Genomic DNA, 21,739 nt, shown 5'->3' with positions numbered 1-21,739 from the left:
CCATCTGACGTAATCGGAGGCTCTGCCACCGAAATAACACCTTCGGCCCACGAAATCATGGTTGTCATCGCCCTGTGGACCGAGCCCTTCTTAGCCTACCTAAATAGGCAAGAGCTCCCTGAGGACCAAAATGAGGCACGTTGTATTGTGCGACGTTCTAAGGCCTACAAAGTCCATGAAGGAGAGCTCTACAAGAAAAACACTACCGGAGTGCTCCAAAGATGCATCTCCGAAGAGGAAGGGCGACATCTCTTAGCCGAAATCCATTCCAGACTCGGCGGGCACCACGGTGCAGCTCGGGCACTTGTAAGCAAGGCCTTCCGTACATGTTTTTACTGGCCGACAGCCCGGGCAGATGCACATGACCTTGTCCAACATTGCATTGGTTGCCAACTCTTCGCCAATCAGAGCCATATGCCCCCTACCGCTCTCCAAACAATCCCCATAACTTGGCCCTTCGTGGTCTGGGGGCTGGACATGGTCGGACCTCTTAAAGGGGGAAGCCATAAGAAAAAAAATACTTATTGGTCATGGTGGACAAGTTCACCAAATGGATAGAAGCCAAACCGGTTAAAACGGCTGAATCCGGACCAGTGATAGACTTCATATCAGGGGTCGTACACCGTTACGGTGTCCCCCACGGTATCATCACTAACAATGGCTCAAATTTCATAGCCGATGAGGTGAAAACTTGGTGCGGAAACATGGGCATCAAGCTCGATTACGCCTCTGTCTATCACCCCCAAACAAACGGTCAAGTTGAACATGCAAATGGTCTCATCATGAGCGACATCAAACCCAAACTAGTGCGATCCTTGAAGGAATCAAACACACATTGGGTCGAGGAGCTCGACTCCGTACTCTGTGGGCTATGGACCACGCCAAATCGTACCACCGGATACACACCATTTTTATGGTGTATGGCGCAGAAGCAGTGCTACCCTGCGACATAATCCATGACTCACCTCGTGTGTGCATGTATGAAGAGAAGGAAGCCGAACTAGATCGACAGGACAACTTAGATGCTCTAGAGGAGGAGCATGACGTCGCAAAAGCCCGTTCCGCATTCTATCAGCAATAGGCTCGAAGGTATCAAAGCAGAGAAGTACGGGCCAAAACTTATAACATTGGCGAACTAGTTCTACGCCTCCCCGAGAATAAGAAGGACAAGTTCAAACCCAAGTGGGAGGGTCCCTTCATCATTGATAAAGTTCTCACCGGAGGAGCATACCGTCTACGCAATGCATCTGATAACAGACTCGAGCCGAACCCATGGAACGCGGCCAGACTCCGAAGATTCTACGCCTAGTGCCGAACTCAGTGTTCGTCTCCTCACCTCTGCTTCTTCAATTATGTTCTCTTTCTTCCTTTCTCGCCCTTTTTTCCTTTTTCACATACAACCTTAAAAAACTGTACGGATGCTTTGATCGCTCCGGCCACACTACGCGTGCACACTATACCTAGGGGCTTCCTATACGGAAGCTAAATACAACTACTTTATTGGCTCCCTGCTAGCCACATATGCGTTTTCTTTCCATATGTGCCTTTTCTTCACCATTATATGCATCGATATAACTTAAATTTTGGCCATGCTGAGTTGCCTGGCTCTTGTGTTTATGCCCTACGTTCTCGTTAATTCGGCTAGGGCATAAGGGGAGCACCTCTGCGATTGTTACTGCCAGTTCAGCCGAATGTGTATCTCAGACTGGGTGAAGCCGAAAGCTAGCGTTCTTAAGGGAATATTCGGTCGGTGAACAAAAGATGTTTTCGTTTATTACAACATGAATCCCCAGATGTTTTGTTTCCTGCGCTTTTGTTCGCAGTTCGGACATGCACATCGATGCATGCGCACCCAGGGAAAGGAACCCCTAACGGAACTATTCTCTTTGGAAGATGTTTATTACTATCCATGTAATATAACATAACTAGTTGGGTACTTGTCTGTTCAAGCACTTATGACCCCTACGCCTGGTTTCCATACATACCCCGGTTTTTCATAACTGTGCGGGTATTCGGATACACTTCGGACTGTCGGGTCCGGGGGCTGAAGCGAAAAGGTCCGCCATGACAAATGATTTTCAATCCGGCTAGGGACTACATAGGTCCATTTAATTACATAGTCACTTGGACTGGCTATATTCTTCCTCTATACCATCCAACAGGCTGTCTAGCCTACAATCCTGTTGGGAATACTTTGCGACTAACATTACTTGGTCATATACCAGACTTACGGGTATCTCTTGCCCATCTGACCCCACCGGTCCGACTTTGGCCATATGGTTCGGGTCAGCCTTGGCGTATCGCGTCTTCACCATGGCCCAGGCTTCCCTCGCACCTTGTCGGCAGGCTGATATCTTCCATAACCGGAAGCACCGTCGTGCTCCTTTGAGCATCTCCACAAGCTCGCTCATGCCTCCTGGCAGGGAAGCGGATGGCCACAAGGCCTGGGCAATACCCTGCATCACCTGTCGCGCTCGTTCGTGTAGTTGTGAAAGATCTTGCAGCATATCGCCTGCGGATCCGGGCATCTCCTCTTCACAATGGCCCGTCAGCATACCTACAGACATAACTCTGTCAATACGCTTCCTCGTCGAACTGTACTACAGTTTGTTTAAGCACTTACTATAAATGCCGCATTGAAGCCTCATGTTCTCCTTCATGGAGTCAGCAAGCTGAGCCCGAACATCTTTTAATTCGATGCTCAGTCGGATATTAGCATCTTGGAGATTATTTTTCTCTTGAATAGCCTGCGCCAGCACACGCTCGCCCGCCTTCAGCCGACTTCGCAGATGTGGCTCATTATCTTCCACAATCTTCGGATTCTCTCCGGGATTGTCTGCAGCATCTTTTGTTAGATTTATAAACAATGCCGAATAAATAATAGGTATACATCCTTACAAATTCCGTTATCAAGGCAAGTCTTACCAGAAGAGGCCTTTTTTGATTCCTCTTGTTCGGCAATAGCAGCCTTCAGCTGGGTCTTACATTCCTCCGGCTCTTGAGATAAATGGGTATTCTTCTCTACAAGAACATATGCATACAATGATCCTTAAATCAGTTGTGCCAACTGTTTCAAGTCTCAGGGGCTACTACTACACATACTTATCAAATTTTCTTACCCGTATATCCTTCGCATACTGGTCCATTGCTCTGGCAAGTCCATCTTGAGCGGCGCGAATATATGCGTCTCCGGAGTTGAAGGAATTGAAAGCCTCCTTGGAGAAAATACCATTGCGGAGTATGGCCCGTCTGCGTCGGTGATTCATGGCGCTCTCCACTTCGGAGTTTGTAGAGGAAAGTCTACCCACATCCTCTGTGGGAGGGAAATTCGGCCTTGCCCCCACATCAGCCTCCACCCGTGAGTCCGGTTCAGGAATCCGACTGCTTGAGGCGTGGTCGGCAGGGTCTCCGGATATAGTCCGACGGATGTTTTTTTCTGCCAGGACATAATGAAAACTGTCACATTTCAGCAAAGATAATCACGGAGCAAGCTTAATTTGTACCTCTGCCCCGGCGTCTCAATCCTAACCGCCTTCCTCTTAATCCTGCCCAGCCCGGGTGCCCTTTGCTCATGAGCCCCCGTGGGCTCGGCACGGCGTTCTGATGGTCGTTTCTGTAAAAATTACAACATGTGCGCTTAAGGCACGGCATAATTCGGAAGTTAGGGCTCCGGATTTACTTACATTCGACACCGGGAGCAGCCCGGGATAATTGGCAAGGATGGCCACCAAGGCACCATAGCGGCTTGCTTGATAGAATGTCATGTCGACAAGCTCCACGGATATATTCGGATCTTCTTCAAGTTCGGGGTCGAGAGCCCGGCCAGGATCCTCTGGCTGCGGAGGTGGGCTGTTGAACTCTTCCACGGCCCTTCTCAGTTCCTGCTTTGAAAATGGCAGGATAAATGATTGGTGACAAAGGACACATGGATGAATAGAGTCGAGTGAGGAATGGCAGCTTACCCAGCTTGGGGGGTTGTACATAGAAAATCCATCCCGCGGCTTAATGCGGAGGAACTCCTCTTCTTCCCCTTTGTACAAATCGGACAATATTTTCGCCAGTGCGGTGGCGGAGTCCGGACCTTTACGACCGTAGCGGGTGGCGTCGTCTTCTCCGTTGAAGTGCCACATGGGTTTCCCCCGATATTGAAGTGGCTGCACCCCCCGCATTATGCATATTGACATGACTTCTATTATTGTCAATCCTGATTTGGCCAGTATTTTTATCCTGCCCATCAGATAGAGGACCTCTCTGTCATCTTCCTCCTGGGGGCTCCGCGAATGCCAGTTTTGGCATTTCTTCAGCGGGGCGTTGGTGAACTCGGGAAGGCTCGGTCGGACTGGGTCCGGAACGGGAACATCATCTACATAAAACCACTCCAAAGGCCAGTCACCGGATGCCTTCTTTGGAGTGTCGGACAGGTATCCAGCCTGGGCGACGCGCCATATTTCGACTCCGCCCACTTGATATATAGATCCCTCTTGATTGCGAGGGACGAGGCAGAATAGCCTCTTCCATAACTCGAAATGAGCTTCGCAGCCCAGGAATAACTCACAGAAGGCAACATACCCTGCGATGTGCAGTATGGAGGCAGGAGTGAAGCTATGCAGCTGGAGACCGTAGAACTCCAGGAGCCGCGGAGGAATGGGTGGATTGGAAACCCAAGCCCTCTCAGCAAATATGGGACAAGGCATATCCGCTCCCTTCTAGATGGGTTCGGAAAGTTCTCCGCTTGCTCCCCGCCGTTATAGGTGGCTAGTCCGGCTCGGAGGGGGACCATATATGCAGGTGGAAGGAACCCTTGGGTCTGCAACTCTACTAGACGGCTATGGGGGACGGGACACTTTTTCCAGTTACCCGGCGCAGAACTACGGGAGCAAGAAGGGGAGCTGCGGCGACCGGCCATGATGGAATGGATTTTTCCGGACGCGCTCTGTTGAATGCTTGCTTGGGAGAAGATGGTGAGATTTGGATCTGAGGATCCCCGTCTCTTCAAATAGACGGTTCGCTCACAGGGTCAGGGTGGCAAATGTGAAAATGCCCCGGCTCCTCGTATTCCCTCGACACATGGAAATGGCCATTATTAAAGCACATAGGCCGAGGAGTACAACATTAATGGGAGGCCGGACACTGTTCGCTACGACAGGTACTCTGGATTTGGAGAAGAACCCGCCTTGCAATGTCGAAGACAATCTGCGCGCCGGACTCATCGTCATTGAAGCCGGGTTCGGGGGGCTATTGAGGGAGTCCTAGATAAGGGGGTATCCGGACAGCCAGACTATATACTTTGGCCGGACTGTTGGACTATGAAGATACAAGATTGAAGACTTTGTCTTGTGTCCGGATGGGACTCTCCTTTGCGTGGAAGGCAAGCTTGGCGATTCGGATGATAGATCTTCTTCTCTATAACCGACTTTGGGTAACCCTAGCCCCCTTCGATGTCTATATAAACCAGAGGGGTTAGTCCGTAGGACAAGAACAATCATAATCATAGGCTAGCTTCTAGGGTTTAGCCTCTACGATCTTGTGGTAGATCAACTCTTGTAATACTCATATCATCAAGATCAATCAAGCAGGAAGTAGGGTATTACCTCCATCGAGAGGGCCCGAACCTGGGTAAACATCGTGTCCCCAGTCTCCTGTTACCATCAGCTTTAGACGCACAGTTCGGGACCCCCTACCCGAGATCCGCCGGTTTTGACACCGACAGGGGGGATCGTAGTTGTTCTTCTTTTGTGGTTTGTCTCCCCAGCGGGGTAAGTCCATCCAAACGCGAGATAGCCACCCACCTAGCCATTGGACAGGCGTCCCACAGATTCTGTGACTCGCGACATGTGATGGGGATAAAAACCCCTTTCATTCTACTATGAATGCAAAATCGATATCTTCAAGATATCACGTTGGGCACACCATTATTGTTCACCTTTAGCTCAAAATAAGAGCCAAAACTATCCAAATCCGCTGGAATTCCAATGAAGGCCTCACTTTCACAGACAAAAACAAGAGAGAGAAACAATAGAATTGGGAGTCAGATGAAAAAGTTGGATCTTGTAGAAATCCAGAACGGAGCAAAGAAATGGAGGTAGAGGAAAATTTACCCACAAAGAAGATGATTACTGAGAACCATCGCGCTCATATCCCCTGAGGCGAGAGGGACCTTTGTCAAATCGATGCCCAACTGAGATAAATCCCACTCTTGCCTCAACGAAATTAGTGATATATCCACGACGAACTAGAGACACACCAAAGGAGGGACGATGAAGAAGTGACAGTCATTCTTGCTGATGAAGATGGTTTCTCCGAAGAAGGCAACCCCAAAAGAGAACGAGGGGCCTTGGGAAGGAGCGTACGTGACCTTAGCGACTGCTAACAACCAGAGGCCAAGCTCTCGACACTGGAAGGGTTTTCAGAAGAGTCCAAATAAGAGGGAGATGCAAGCGGGTAAATTAGGTAAACATCGGAGCGTTGGAGGAAGAAACATGAAATGAACAATGACCGACTGGGGTGTCGGTATATGTATTGTGAAGAGCGACTTGGAAATCCAAATGATGTTTAGAGAAAGTGAAGAGGGACGTGCGACTTCCAAAAAACTATATCACCACCCATAATTCATCATAAGGAACCGCTCCTAGATGGGAAAACCCATAGAAACAAATAAACCTCCGTTACAGGATATGGTAAGTCCCGACAGTGTCGGTGAGAAGTGGTGTTAGGTCCACATCTAGTCATGCATGAGTCCGAAGGAATCTTCTTGAGGCTTCAAGGCTGACTTCAGCAAGAGTCCGCAACCAAAAAGGAAAGGCACAAAACAGGCACGACTTAGACCCCTCAAAGGAGGCAGGAGGAATCACGACAAAGGGAGGTCGAACCATCCGCGACCAGGAGACCTAGGAAGGAAGGCGCCACACCAACTAAAGCCGAGTATAAGTACCTACACATCAATATTGGCAGGAGAAAACTTCTACCCTGACATCAAGGATGCCGAAGACAATGACCTAGTTCTAGACCAAGATTAGGTCTGATCTTGCACACCCCATTGATATCGTCCACCAAATATCCCAACGACTTTGTGTACAAGTCACTGGACTCCCTCATTGTACTTCTATAATTTCATACGAAGTAGGATTAGGGTTGTTACTCGCATCACAGAGGCATGAACCTGGGTAAAATCTTCTCTACGTACGTCTAATAACTTGATGTTACGTTCCATTGTCACACAAATCCACTAACGTAATTGGGCCGTTGTTTGGTTACCTTGCAAATTAACGTCGTCTGGACGATTTAAAAGCATCTTCTAATATTTCCAATTGCGATTATAATGTGGATTAGAAGGTGGATCTTATGCATAGAGGGGCTATAGAAATGAAGACCTCCTTACCGATGAAGTGGAACAAACAACCTCCTTCTTGATGAAGTGGAACAAACAATCCTCTTCCTAATGTCTTCTCTCCTCCTTAAATAACTCAACCCCTCTGGACTAGGGTTTCGGGAGTCTTGTGAATTAGAGTGGCTCAGGGTCCCCTCATGAAAGCTCCTTGGTTTGACTCGAGGGAGTGGAACCTGTCTAGTACAATCACTCGTACGACCGAGTGCAGTCGTACCGATGCATGTCTTGTGTGATGGATTGGATGCTAGTGACGATCCACATATGGAAAATCCTCCATTTTCATAATGGGTCATGAATTTGTGTCCATTTCCCTCTTTTGTCCACTAGATCAGCAACATATGCCAGACCAAGGGGATTTACACATCTTGCATTTAAATAACGATTACTATGCATCTTGAAGTGATACTTCTAACAAAGACCTTAGTTATATCAATATTAATTTTTGTAAAATTTGAGTGTAAAATACATCCATCAATCATCAAAACAACAAACATCGAACAGTTGGTGGCCATGGCTGGTTGGATTGAGAGGGACATGTGCTACACCTCCGCTGCCACCGGACGAGCTCACAGCTGCCCCATGGATGAATGATCCGCAGCCGTACCCAGCTAGGCCAAGAAGGTCGTGGTTGTCACCTTCTATGCTACCTAAGCTACTCACTTTGGCATGCAATCGAAGGAATCACATCCACGACCACCCAGATCGAGATGGGAAAGATATCCACCTATGCGCTCAACCAGACTATATCACCGATGGGCCACCATCCGCCATGAGTGACACCCGCTAAACCTAGTCGGCGTCGCCCAAGTCCAACCACATCTACTCTGGGGATGTCACCTTCGGCTCATTAGCAATAACACTTCGAACACCACCCACGTGCACGTCGCCTGCATCGTCTAATTGACAATATGATGGTTGATTTAGATCAAAAGAAGGCATTGATAATGGAATTGAAAGTAGACAAATACAAAATTATGAACCGCAAAAGAAGGGATACTTATAAAGATTTGGGATTTTTGCAAGCCCGACGCCATGGAGAAATTTTTGTAATGGTGCCATGAATCCAATTCCCAGTGAAAGAATTGGTGATCCGCAAGAGCTTAATTACCAGTGCATGAGGAGGGGATCACACGTTTAATGGTTGTATGATTGCCATCCATGCAAGGGAGGTGGACAGATGAAATACAGGGCACACTAAATCGATCTATTAATTCCCATGCATGTGAGAGAGCGGGAGCGATATCCGAGGGATATTGTTGCAAAAGATTTTCTAGAGTAATTGCGAGTAAAGGGTATTAACGACTTAAGGTTGCCCTATTTCAAAACTCCCCTCTAATCTCGTGCTCGCTCCTTGGTTACGACAAAATAGCCGGCCGGTCTTAGATACCCGAACGAAAGGAGTACAATTTGTGTACGGACCTGATTGCTCCCACATGTTGTTTTTCTTTTTCTTAGACAAGGGAAATGCACTCATATTAGTTAAGACATACAAATATGGTTGCTCCAGATTTGGAAATAAGTTATTATATTAGATCCGATACGATCTAAAACTTGGTTAATATGTAAACAATCTTGAAGTATTTACATGCAAAAATGTTGAAAACTTTATTTGTAAAAATAATGTTTGTTCAATGACCTAGACAACTTGATTTATTCCCTCTAATCCATATTAATTGACGCTCTTTAGTGCTCTCTCCATTCTAAAATAAGCGTTTCAATTCTAACTTTGTATTAACTTTGAAGTTGAGAAACTTATTTTAGTAGCGAGGGAGTACATAGGTAAAGATAAAGGGAGTATAATGTTACATCGGAGAGAGTAGTAATTTTTTCTAAGATGATTATACTTCTAGTGACCCGCAAAAGAATTACTTCTACTGAACTTTATTTTTCTACTAATATACTCGTAGATCTGGAACCTCCTGAAAACTTCAGAAGCCGTGCTATACACACGACAAATTCAGACGACTCATGCACGATAAACTAAATCCAGCCAGACATGCGTGCATGCATCGGGACATCTGCCGCTCGATTTCCTTGTCGTGCATACATCGGCCACAAGCATCGTGCATGAATCAGTTTCGGTGAGAGACGGCGGATTTCATCGTCTTGCCACCACGGATCCTCTACTCCACCACGATCTCGCCGCGACGATCTTCCGTCCACGTGGCCCCGCCGCAGAGAATCCCGTGCGCGTGCCGGCCGCCATTATTTTCTCCGACGTTAGGGTTAAAAGATTGCCCAGCTCAGCTGCCGCCTCCGTCAGTCAGCTGGTCAGAGCCCACCCCTGCCTGCTGCCCCCGCCCATGGCATTTCAGATCAGTCAAAACAGGAACCGATAGGAGGGTAGGCGGCCGCAAATTATCTTCTCCTCTCCTCTCCCACGCGGTCTCCTCCTCGCGGTCGCCGCTCGGGTCAGGCTGGTATCCCCCCTAAGCCAGCCGCCGGTCTCGCCGGCCTTCGCGGACCCAGCGCATTGCCGCCCCCGCTTTAAACTAGCCCCTTAATAAGCTGCCGTCTGCAGCGTCTCCAACCGTCCTCCGAGCAGGGGCAGCACGAGGAAGTCCTCCTCCCCTTTCTCCGGCTGCCACTTGGACGGCGAGCTGCTGGAGCTTTTCCACCTCCGGCCTGGTAAGATCCGACTTGGTTTGCCAGATTCTTCAGACAAAAACGCTTTCTTGGGGCCCCAGCTTCGCGGAACCGCATCCGGGACCGCGCATTTGCGGTTCTTGGCGGCGGCGCTGGTGCTGGCGCCCCTCTTTTAGGATTTATGCCGCGTCTGGGCTCAAGATTTGGGGGATTTCACACGTTGTATCTCCTTCCCCGATTTGGTAGCACTAGTTTTAACTGTCCGGGTGTTTGCAGCGGAAGGATTCAAACAGTGGACGGGCTACGGCAGCAAAGATTTGGAGAGCTGGGGGTGCGCACTGGGATGGCGTTTGCGGTCTCCGACGAGCTGCTGGGCACATTCGTGCCGATTGCGGTGTACTGGCTCTATTCGGGGCTGTACATCGTGATGGACAGGATGGAGATCGACGACTACCGGCTCCACCCCAAAGGGGAGGAGGAGGTGAAGAACGTCGTCTCCAAGTGGACGGTCGTCAAGGGCGTCCTCGTGCAGCAGGGGTTTCAGATTGCCGTCTCACTTCTCCTGTTCACGGTAAATAATCCTCTTGACATTATCATCTTACCATGGAAAGCTTGTTGATGTTGTTGAAGCCATGGTAGACTGATTCGATGTGCTGGTTTAGCTTCATAGGATGTCCACATACAGGGTGGTTAGAAAGATTATTGATCTATTTGGGTTAATATTCAGTTTAAATCAGCCACAGTGAACAATTTTGAAACATAGGCTTTGATTAAGTCTTTGACAGTTTCTGAATGATGGTTAAGCCAGCGAGTTCAAACCTTTCTGTTGAAAATAACAAGCAAGTTCAGGCCCTTCTACGGAATAGCTTGCTGTTGGCAGTTTTAGCATGAAAAATAGCTGAGTAGCAAACAGTCTAGTGTTGATATGGAGATTGAAAGCGAGTCTTAGATTAATTATGGACCACGAGGATGTAGTGCTGTTTTTGTCGATTGAATATGTATTAACTGTTAGCTCTCTTGTCAAGAGTCACAATGGTCGTATTCACATTGGGGAATTTATTTGAAGGCAGTAAAGTTGCTTCCCGTGATTTTATTGGTTGAAGTAGATCTTGAAAGACTTGAAACCAGTGTATGTTGTTGATTTAAAACTAAGGCTTAGATTTATTTTCTGGTCATTTTGCTGTTTGTTTTGTAGATGGATTAGTGAACTATGCACCTAGGCCTGGCTTGTTTCAAACATTTTAGTTCTTCATTTAATGAATTCCAGAACTTCTGGTCGTGCTTTCCAAAAGGAAATTGAGTCTTAAATAGTACGGATATATCTCCATTATCAGTTGAAGTTATTTTTCTCTCTTTGAACAAAGTCTGGCTTTTAACACTGATTTTAGAATTCCCTGATGAAATTTCATACGCGGGTACTGTACTAAGTCTGCAATGTGCTAAAATGCAGATAATTGGTGATGACAGTGGTACTGTGAGAAAGCAGCCTCCCGCCCTGGTGATAGCACTGCAATTTATCATCGCAATGTTTGTTATGGACACATGGCAGTACTTCATGCACAGATACATGCACATCAACAAGTTCTTGTACAAGCATATCCACTCGAAGCATCACACTCTTGTGGTTCCATACGCGTTTGGCGCTCTTTACAACCATCCCCTCGAGGGCCTCATTTTGGACACGATTGGTGGCGCCCTCTCGTTCCTCGTCGCCGGAATGACTCCTAGGACGTCCATATTCTTCTTCTCATTCGCAACCATCAAGACCGTCGATGATCACTGCGGCCTGTGGCTTCCTGGGAATATCCTCCACGTGCTGTTCAGCAACAACAGCGCTTACCATGACATCCACCACCAGCTCTACGGCAACAAGTACAACTTCTCGCAGCCGTTCTTCGTCATGTGGGACAAGATCCTCGGGACCTACATGCCATACACTCTGGAGGAACGCAAGGGAGGAGGTTTGGAGGCGCGCCCTGTTAATCTCGGCCTCGCAGTGCAGAGCAAGTCTGACTAAGTGGTTCGCTTTCTCCCAGTCTTCACTTACCCGGTGAAGAATGCTCTACCTGATCTTTTCTAACTACATTTGTGTTGTAGAATTCTTTTCCTGTCCATATAGATAAAGCATCTTGCTGGAATGCCGTTGTGTACCAAGGTATAGCAAATAAAACACTGTGTAAAGATGATCCACTCTGATTTGCTCATGTGGGTTGTGTGTGAGCCTCATGCTGATGGCCAAAGTGAGCTGGTATTATTAGCACTACATACATTATGCAGCAGTGCGTTGGCCCTCGCATTCTTAAAGCTTCTCTGTGCTGTCATGGACATTGTCTCTCTGACTAATGCTGATTTTAAAAGGAGCTGTTGTTAATTTCTGTATGGACCAGGCTGTCTGATGGACAGTGCCAGCCTGAAAAAACGTGATTAGGTTGTCTGCAAGGCTAGCATTTGGCAGCCATGAGCACACAGAGGTGACCTAAAAGAAGCAGAAAACCCACAGGAAAAAACAGCCTCCAAACTACTTCAGGGCACACACAGCAGTTTCTACTGCGGGCATGTGTATCTATGATATTTTTATGTTTGAATAACTGCACGCATGTGCTTAGTCAAATGAGTGCCATGTGCATTCAGTATTCCTTTGCTATTTCAGGTTGCTTGTTGGAGAGTAATAACAAATCTGGTTCCCCGTATTCTCGAGTGTACCGTTCAGTCACAAAAGAGTGCTGTTTTAGGTATACGTCAGTGAACATTTCTGAAGTCTTGCAAGTTGTAATCGATGTATATTTACAAATATTCAGGTGGTGATTTTCGTGCTTGTATTGGTCATTGGTGGGTGCAATACTGAGCAATATACACACAAGTGCACCTTGAAACAAGATTATCTGTTTTCGCAACAACAAAATCTGAAAAAGCACATCGATGTGCTCCGTGTTAGTCATGTGCACCTACAAGAATTTGTGCCAAAATTGTTATTGCGTAGTACATAATGAGAAGATCACATGTGTGAAAATATTTACATCAATACATGAAAATGGTTCCTACTTCCTAAAGAATCTGTAGAAGATAACACTCTGGAATTTAGTGATACCAGTTTTTTTTGTATGTGGTTGGGGGGGGGGGGGGGGGGGGGGGGTCACTACAAGTTGTGTTTGGCTAACGTATTTTTAATACTTCTGCTTAACAACAGGAATTTTATAGTGGAAGAGATGACTGCTCCGGCTGTACAAGGTAAGAGCAACTCTAGCAGAGGCGTCATATCGGTCGATTGACGTAATAACCGCTAATATTAACCATTTTGGCCGAAAAAGCCACTAGCATAGTGGTCATCTGGCTCTGGATCGCCCTAATTTACGGAGGACACTCCATATCAAGCCCGCGAGCTTCCATATTTGAAGGTTGTGGGTGTTAGTTTGGAGCATTGGAGCGTATTCCATCCGCCAACCGCTAACGCGGGAGGAAAGTTTTACCTCCCTCCTCGACCTCTCGTGCGGCCCATCTCCGCTCCTTCTGCTTTCGCCTACCTCCTGACCACCGGAATTAGCACCTCGTCGCCAAAATCGTTGCATGGCCGCCCAGAATCGATACCAGGTCGCGAGAATCGCTACCTTGCTGATGGCACTGGCTCAGGGACGCCGCCGGGGGTGGGGCCTCCGCCGCGGCTCTCTGGTTGACTTTTCGCGTCCTCTCTCGGTACCTGGGCTACCTCGGAGAAGAAGGTGTTAATCGTAAGTATCTCCATAGAACATAAATATCTCTGGAGAAGAAGATAAATACCTCCTCTGAACGTAAATCTCTGGGCGATGTGCTTTGTGTGGTATATGATGTGCTGGTTTTCGTGCTCTGTAGGCTCATCTGTGATGGGTTCGGGTGGAGGACATGAAGATTGGGGAAGAAAATTGGTTAAGAAGATAGGAGCCAATGACAGGTGGATCATAATTGCAAGGACTTTATGAAAGTTGAGATATGAGGATTATGTATTTGCGAACAATCGTCGCGGCTTTCATATACGTATGGAGCACACTCCATATGAGATATGACAACTCTGCTATCCAGACCAGACTCCCTAAACTATGAACTTTGTATTTCCTCTTCCACGCAGGACCCACTCGTTAGTCAATTTTTTTCCTTCCCTACTCTCGTGTCCAACTCGGGTGCACAACCACGAGGAGGCCGTTCGACTATGGATGCGTTGGGGACAACGGGCTGTGGAGGGCACCTGCAAGCATAGGAGCATGGTCTTATCCTCCAAGGAGCCGAAGCGGCGATAGGATGGCGTAGTAGGCAGTTGAAGGAAATATGCCCTAGAGGCAATAATAAAGTTATTATTTATTTCCTTATATCATGATGAATGTTTATTATTCATGCTAGAATTGTATTAACCGGAAACATGATACATGTGTGAATACATAGACAAACTAAGTGTCACTAGTATGCCTCTACTTGACTAGCTCGTTTATCAAAGATGGTTATGTTTCCTAGCCATGGACAAAGAGTTGTCATTTGATTAATGGGATCACATCATTAGGAGAAAGATGTGATTGACTTGACCCATTCCGTTAGCTTAGCACTTGATCGTTTAGTATGATGCTTTTGCTTTCTTCATGACTTATACATGTTCCTATGACTATGAGATTATGCTACTCCCATTTACCGGAGGAACACTTTGTGTGCTACCAAACGTCACAACGTAGCTGGGTGATTATAAAGGTGCTCTACAGGTGTCTCCGAAGGTACTTGTTGGGTTGGCGTATTTCGAGATTAGGATTTGTCACTCCGATTGTCGGAGAGGTATCTCTGGGCCCTCTCGGTAATACACATCACTACAAGCCTTGCAAGCAATGTGACTAATGAGTTAGTTGCAAGATGATGTATTACATAACGAGTAAAGAGACTTGCCGGTAACGAGATTGAACTAGGTATTGAGATACCAACGATCAAATCTCGGGCAAGTAACATACCGATGACAAAGGGAACAACGTATGTTGTTATGCGGTTTGACCGATAAAGATCTTCGTAGAATATGTAGGATCCAATATGAGCATCCAGGTTCCGCTATTGGTTATTGACCGGAAACAGTTCTCAGTCATGTCTACATTGTTCTCGAACCCGTAGGGTCCGCACGCTTAAGGTTTCGATGACAGTTATATTATGAGTTTATGAGTTTTGATGTACCGAAGTTTGTTCGGAGTCCCGAATGTGATTACGGACATGACTTGGAGTCTCGAAATGGTCGAGACATAAAGATTGATGTATTGGAAGCCTATATTTGGATATCGGAAGTGTTTCGGGTGAAATCGGGATTTTACCGGAGTACCGAGGGGTTACCGGACCCCCCCGGGGGCTTAATGGGCCATAGTGGGCCTTAGTGGAGAATACGAGAGGCGGCCAGGGTAGGGCTGCGCACCCCTCCCCCCTAGCCCGAATTGGACAAGGAGAGGGGGGCGGCGCCCCCCCTTTCCTTCCTCTCTCTCCCTCCTCTTTCCCCCTTCTCCAAGTCCAACAAGGAAGGAGGGAGTCCTACTCCCGGTGGGAGTAGGACTCCCCATGGCGCGCCTTCTCCCTGGCCGGCCACCCCCTCCCCTCTGGCTCCTTTATATACGGGGGCAGGGGGGCACCTCTAGACACAACAATTGATCATTGATCTCTTAGCTGTGTGCGGTGCCCCCCTCCACCATAGTCCTCCTCGATAATATTGTAGAGGTGCTTAGGCGAAGCCCTGCGATGGTAGAACATCAAGATCGTCACCACGCTGTCATGCTGACGGAACTCTCCCTCGACACTCGGCTGGATCGAAGTTCGAGGGACGTCATCAAACTGAACGTGTGCTAGAACTCGGAGGTGCCGCGGTTTCGGTGCTTGATCGGTCGGGCCGTGAAGACGTACGACTACATCAACCGCGTTGTGCTAACGCTTCTGCTTTCGGTCTACGAGGGTACATGGACACACTCTCCCCTCTCGTTGCAATGCATCACCATGATCTTGCGTGTGCGTATTTTGAAATTACTACGTTCCCCAACAGTGGCATCCAAGCCTAGGTTTTATGCGTTGATGTTATATGCACGAGTAGAACACAAGTGAGTTGTGGGCGATACAAGTCATACTGCTTACCAGCATGTCATACTTTGGTTCGGCGGTATTGTTGGATGAAGCGGCCCGGACCGACATTACGCGTATGCTTACGCAAGACTGGTTCTACCGACGTGCTTTGCACATAGGTGGCTGGCGGGTGTCAGTTTCTCCAACTTTAGTTGAACCGAGTGTGGCTACGCCCGGTCCTTGAGAAGGTTAAAACATCACTAACTTGATGAACTATCATTGTTGTTTTGATGCGTAGGTAAGAACGGTTCTTGCTCAGCCCGTAGCAGCCACGTAAAACTTGCAACAACAAAGTAGAGGACATCTAACTTGTTTTTGCAGGGCATGTTGTGATGTGATATGGTCAAGACATGATGCTATATTTTATTGTATGAGATGATCATGTTTTGTAACCGAGTTATCGGCAACTGGCAGGAGCCATATGGTTGTCGCTTTATTGTATGCAATGCAATCGCCCTGTAGTTGCTTTACTTTATCACTAAGCGGTAGCGATAGTCGTAGAAGCAATAGGTGGCAAAACGACAATGATGCTACGATGGAGATCAAGGTGTCGCGCCGGTGATGATGGTGATCATGACGTTGCTTCGGAGATGGAGATCACAAGCACAAGATGATGATGGCCATATCATATCACTTATATTGGTTACATGTGATGTTTATCCTTTATGCATCTTATCTTGCTTTGTTTGACGGTAGCATTATAAGATGATCTCTCACTAAATTTCAAGATAAAAGTGTTCTCCCTGAGTATGCACCGTTGCCAATGTTCGTCGTGCCCAGACACCACGTGATGATCGGGTGTGATAAGCTCTACGTCCATCTACAACGGGTGCAAGCCAGTTTTGCACACGCAGAATACTCAGGTTAAACTTGACGAGCCTAGCATATGCAGATAAGGCCTCGGAACACTGAGACCGAAAGGTCGAGCGTGAATCATATAGTAGATATGATCAACATAGTGATGTTCACCATTGAAAACTACTCCATTTCACATGATGATCAGACATGGTTTAGTTGATTTGGATCAAGTGATCACTTAGATGACTAGAGAGATGTCTGTCTAAGTGGGAGTACTTAAGTAATATGATTAATTGAACTTAAATTTATCATGAACTTAGTCCTGGTAGTATTTTGCAAATTATGTTGTAGATCAATAGCTCGCGTTGTTGCTTCCCTATGTTTTTGCTTCCCTATGTTTTCATATGTGTTCCTAGAGAAAACTATGTTGAAAGATGATAGTAGCAATGATGCGAACTTGGTCCATGATCTGAGGTTTATCCTCATTGCTGCACAGAAGAATTATGTCCTTGATGCACCGCTAGGTGACAGACCTATTGCAGGAGCAGATGTAGACGTTATGAATGTTTGGCTAGCTCAATATGATGACTACTTGATAGTTTTGTGCACCATGCTTTGGCTTAGAACCGGGACTACAAAAACATTTTTGAAATGTCATGGAACATATAAGATGTTTCAAGAGATGAAATTGGTATTTCAGACTCATGCCTGTGTCAAGAGGTATGAGACCTTTGACAAATACTTCGCCTAAAAGATGGAGGAGAATTGCTCAACTAGTGAGCAAGTACGTAGATTGTCTGAGTACTACAATCGCTTGAATCAAGTGGGAGTTAATCTTCCAGATAAGATAGTGATTGGCAGAGTTCTCTAGTCACCATCACCAAGTTACTGGAACTTCGTGATAAACTATAATGCAAGGGATGACGAAAACGATTCTTGAGCTCTTCGTGATGCTGAAATCGACGAAGGTAGAAATCAAGAAAGAGCATCAAGTGTTGATGATTGACAAGACCACTAGTTTCAAGAAAAGGGCAAAGGGAAAGAAAGGGAACTTCAAGTAGAATGACAAGCAAGTTGTCACTCCCGCGAAGAAGCCCAAAGCTGGACCAAAGCCTGAAACTGAGTGATTATACTGCAAAGGAAATGGTCACTAGAAGCGGAAATGCCTTGAATATTTGGTGGATAAGAAGGATGGCAAAGTGAACAAGGGTATATTTGATATACATGTTATTGATGTGTACTTTACTAGTGTTTATAGTAGCCCCTGAGTATTTGATACTTGTTCGGTTGCTAAATATTAGAAACTCGAAACAGGAGTTACGGAATAAACAAAGACTAGTTGAGGGTGAAGTGGCGATGTGTTTTGGAAGTAGTTCCAAGATTGATATGATCATCATCACACTCTCCCTACACTTTTGAGATTAGTGTAGAACCTAAATAGATGTTATTTGGCGTTTGCGTTGAGCATGAATATGATTTGATCATTTTTATTGCAATACGGTTATTCATTTAAAGTCAGAGAATAATTGTTGTTCTGTTTACATGAATAAAACCTTCAATGGTCATACACCCAATAAAAATAGTTTGTTGGATCTCGATCATAGTGATACACATATTCATAATATTGATGCCAAAAGATGCAAAGTTGATAATGATAGTGCAACTTATTTGTGGCACTGCCATTTGGGTCATATCGGTGTAAAGTGCATGAAGAAACTCCATAAAGATGGATTTTTGGAATCACTTGGTTATGAATCATTTGATACTTGCGAACTGTGCCTCTTGGACAAGATGACTAAAACTCCATTCTCCGGAACAATGGAACGAGCTACTGACTTATTGGAAATAATACATACCGATGTATGTGATCCAATGAGTGTTGATGCTCGTGGCGAGTATCGTTATTTTCAGACCTTCACAGATGATTTGAGCAGATATGAGTATATCTACTTAATGAAGCACAAGTCTGAAACATTTGAAAAGTTCAAAGAAATTCAAAGTGAAGTGAAGAATCATCGTAACAAGAAAATAAAGTTTCTACGATCTGATCGTGGAGGAGAATATCTGAGTTATGAGTTTGGCCTTCATATAAAACAATGTAGAATAGTTTCACAGCTCACGCCACATGGAATACCACAGCGTAATGGTGTGTCCGAACATCATAACCTCACTTTATTGGATATGGTGTGATCTATGATGTATCTTACCAATTTACCACTATAGTTCTGGGGTTATGAATTAAAGACGGTTGCATTCACTTTAAATAGGGCACCATCAAAATTTGTTTGAGACGATGCCTTATGAACTGTGGTTTGGCAAGAAACCAAAGTTGTCGTTTCTTAAAGTTTGGGACTGCGATGCTTATGTAAAAAAGTTTCAACCTGATAAGCTCGAACCCAAATCGGAGAAGTGCGTCTTCATAGAATACCCAAAGGAAACTATTGGGTACACCTTCTATCACAGATCCGAAAGCAAGATATTCGTTGCTAAGATGGATCCTTTCTAGAGAAGGAGTTTCTCTCGAAAGAAAGTGAGTGGGAGGAAAGTAGAGCTTGATAAGGTAATTGTACCTTCTCCTGAATTGGAAAATAGTTCATCACTGAAATCAGTTCCAGTGATTCCTACACCAATTAGTGAGGAAGCTAATGATGATGATCATGAAACTTCAGAACAAGTTACTACAGAACCTCGTAGGTCTTCCAAAGTATGGTCCGCACCAGAGTGGTACGGTAATCCTGTTCTGGAAGTCATGTTACTAGACCATGATAAACCTACGAACTATGAGGAAGCGATGATGAACCCAGATTCCGCGAAATGGTTTGAGGCCATGAAATCTGAGATGGGATCCATGCATGAGAACAAAATGTGGACTTTGGTGGACTTGCCCGATGATCGGCAAGCCATATAAGATAAATGGATCTTCAAGAGGAATACATACGCTGATAGTAGTGTTACTATCTACAAAGCTCGACTTGTCGCAAAAAGTTTTTCGACAAGATCAAGGTGTTGAATACAATGAGATTTTCTCACTCGTATCGATGCTTAAAGTCTGTCCGAATCATGTTAGCAATTGCCACATTTTATGAAATCTGGCAAATGGATATCAAAACTGCATTCCTTAATGGATTTATTAAAGAAGAGTTGTATATGATGCAACCAAAAGGTTTTGTCAATCCTAAAGGTGCTAACAAATTGTGCAAGCTCCGGCGATCCATCTATGGACTAGTGCAATGTGACACTCCAAAAAATTTTGTTTTTGCTTTCAGCAAAAGTCTTGCTTGGTTTGAAGAAGGTCATTTAAACCCTTCCTAAAAATCTCTCTTCTGAGTTTCCCTTCTCAAAAACATTGCTTGGATTTTATTTTCTTTTAAAAAGAAACCCTAGTGGTTTTGGAGCTAGTCCTTTTGTTTTGATCCATCCATGATTTTACCATGCCTCTTATGGTAAATTCTCCCAAAACCCCTCCTTCCACTTTGAGGCAATCCAAACATTCTGTCCCAACAAGTTAAATCCATTTTTGGATTTTTATCCAATTATTTTTCTCCCCAAAACAATTCTGCCATATATTCTAAGCCTAGATGCTCTACAAAGGAAGTGCCTAATTTCCTTTGAATTTTGATCTCAAACCAACTCCTCTGGATAGTCCTTAGCACCCACAACCTAGAACCATCAAGATCCACTCTTCCTCTTTTCAAAATTTTCAAGTTTCTTCCTCTGCAAGTTTGGACCAGATTTGTAAAATTTGGTGAAATTCATATCTCCTCTTCCCCAAAAATTCTACCAAAATTCAGGCAGCCCTCAGATGCAATGAGAGACCACCACACCAAAGATCAGCCCCAGATAAATTCCCCACATGCCAAAACCATTTCGTCGAACACTTGGCCGGCACTGTTCCTGTGCATTTTCAGAAAGTTCAGAAGATTCAGAGTTGCAGTGTCGTTTTTCGTCAGAATGTTGTCACTGATCACCCGTGCACCCTGGCGCTTTGCGCACAACCCCTTCTCCCTGGCCAGAGCACCGCACGCCCTCTTGGATGGACGCACGCGTCGGTGGCGGCAAGCATCTTCAACGCCGGCAACCTCTGCGATGGCAGAGCCACCCGTGGCGGCCAAATGGAGCCAACACCGGCCTGTTATGCCGTTCTGCGCCACTCATGCATGCCAGCGCACCCCCGCAGCACCGTCGCCGTGGCCCGGCAAGCACAGGGCGCGCCCTCCTCCGCCGACGGGCCCGCGCCGCCCCGTTCCGTCGAATCCACCCAGGACTCCTAATCCAAGCTCGTTTAGCATCAAAATGGAACCAGTGGAACTCCACGTTGACGCCCAACTCCCTAAACCTCCCCGACCAAGCTCTGCGCCACCGTAACCATTGCTGGAGAACTCCGTTCACGGCCACCGCCTCGGATCGCCTATAAAAAGGAGCCCCGAGCTCGCTCTCGAGCACGCACCACCACTGCACCTCACCAACACTCCGCCAAGCCACTAGGAGGACCACGAGGAGGTCTCCTCCCCCAACTCCGGCCGCCCCGATCCGCCTCGGCCACCAGCTCGATTCACTCCGGTGAGGCCATCCCCGACGCCCAAACCTCGTCAGTAGCCACCTCGAGCACCCAGTGAGCTAACCCAAGCTTCGATTTGACCTTCGCAGCCCTCCCCGACGAGTTCCAACTCCACCCGAGCCGCCGTCCGCCAGAGCAAGGGCCACCGTCGACGTGGTGCTCGCCCGCGACCACCACCACCACCCACCGACGCGGAAGGACACGCTGATCACTCTGGTACCGCCCGATCCCCCTGCCTCGCCGTGGATCGACGCCGGCGACCACCGCAGCTCTCGGGCGCCGGCAGACTCTGTTCTTCCCCGTTTAAAAATTTA

At 46.6% G+C, this 21,739-nt stretch overlaps 1 protein-coding gene across 1 annotated transcript; it reads left to right on the top strand.

The window, feature by feature from the left end:
- The first annotated feature begins 9,655 nt into the window (after window positions 1-9,655).
- On the top strand, window positions 9,656-12,294 carry LOC123160354 (sphinganine C4-monooxygenase 1). Its single transcript, XM_044578164.1, has 3 exons — window positions 9,656-10,015; window positions 10,250-10,544; window positions 11,424-12,294. The coding sequence occupies exons 2-3, from the start codon at window positions 10,317-10,319 to the stop codon at window positions 11,988-11,990; spliced, it is 795 nt and encodes a 264-aa protein (XP_044434099.1). The 5' UTR covers window positions 9,656-10,015; window positions 10,250-10,316; the 3' UTR covers window positions 11,991-12,294.
- The last annotated feature ends 9,445 nt before the right edge of the window (window positions 12,295-21,739 follow it).

Source organism: Triticum aestivum, chromosome 7B (assembly GCF_018294505.1).
Source record: "Triticum aestivum cultivar Chinese Spring chromosome 7B, IWGSC CS RefSeq v2.1, whole genome shotgun sequence".
NCBI classification, from domain to species: Eukaryota; Viridiplantae; Streptophyta; class Magnoliopsida; order Poales; family Poaceae; genus Triticum; species Triticum aestivum.
This window is presented reverse-complemented; position numbering and strand designations above follow the sequence as displayed.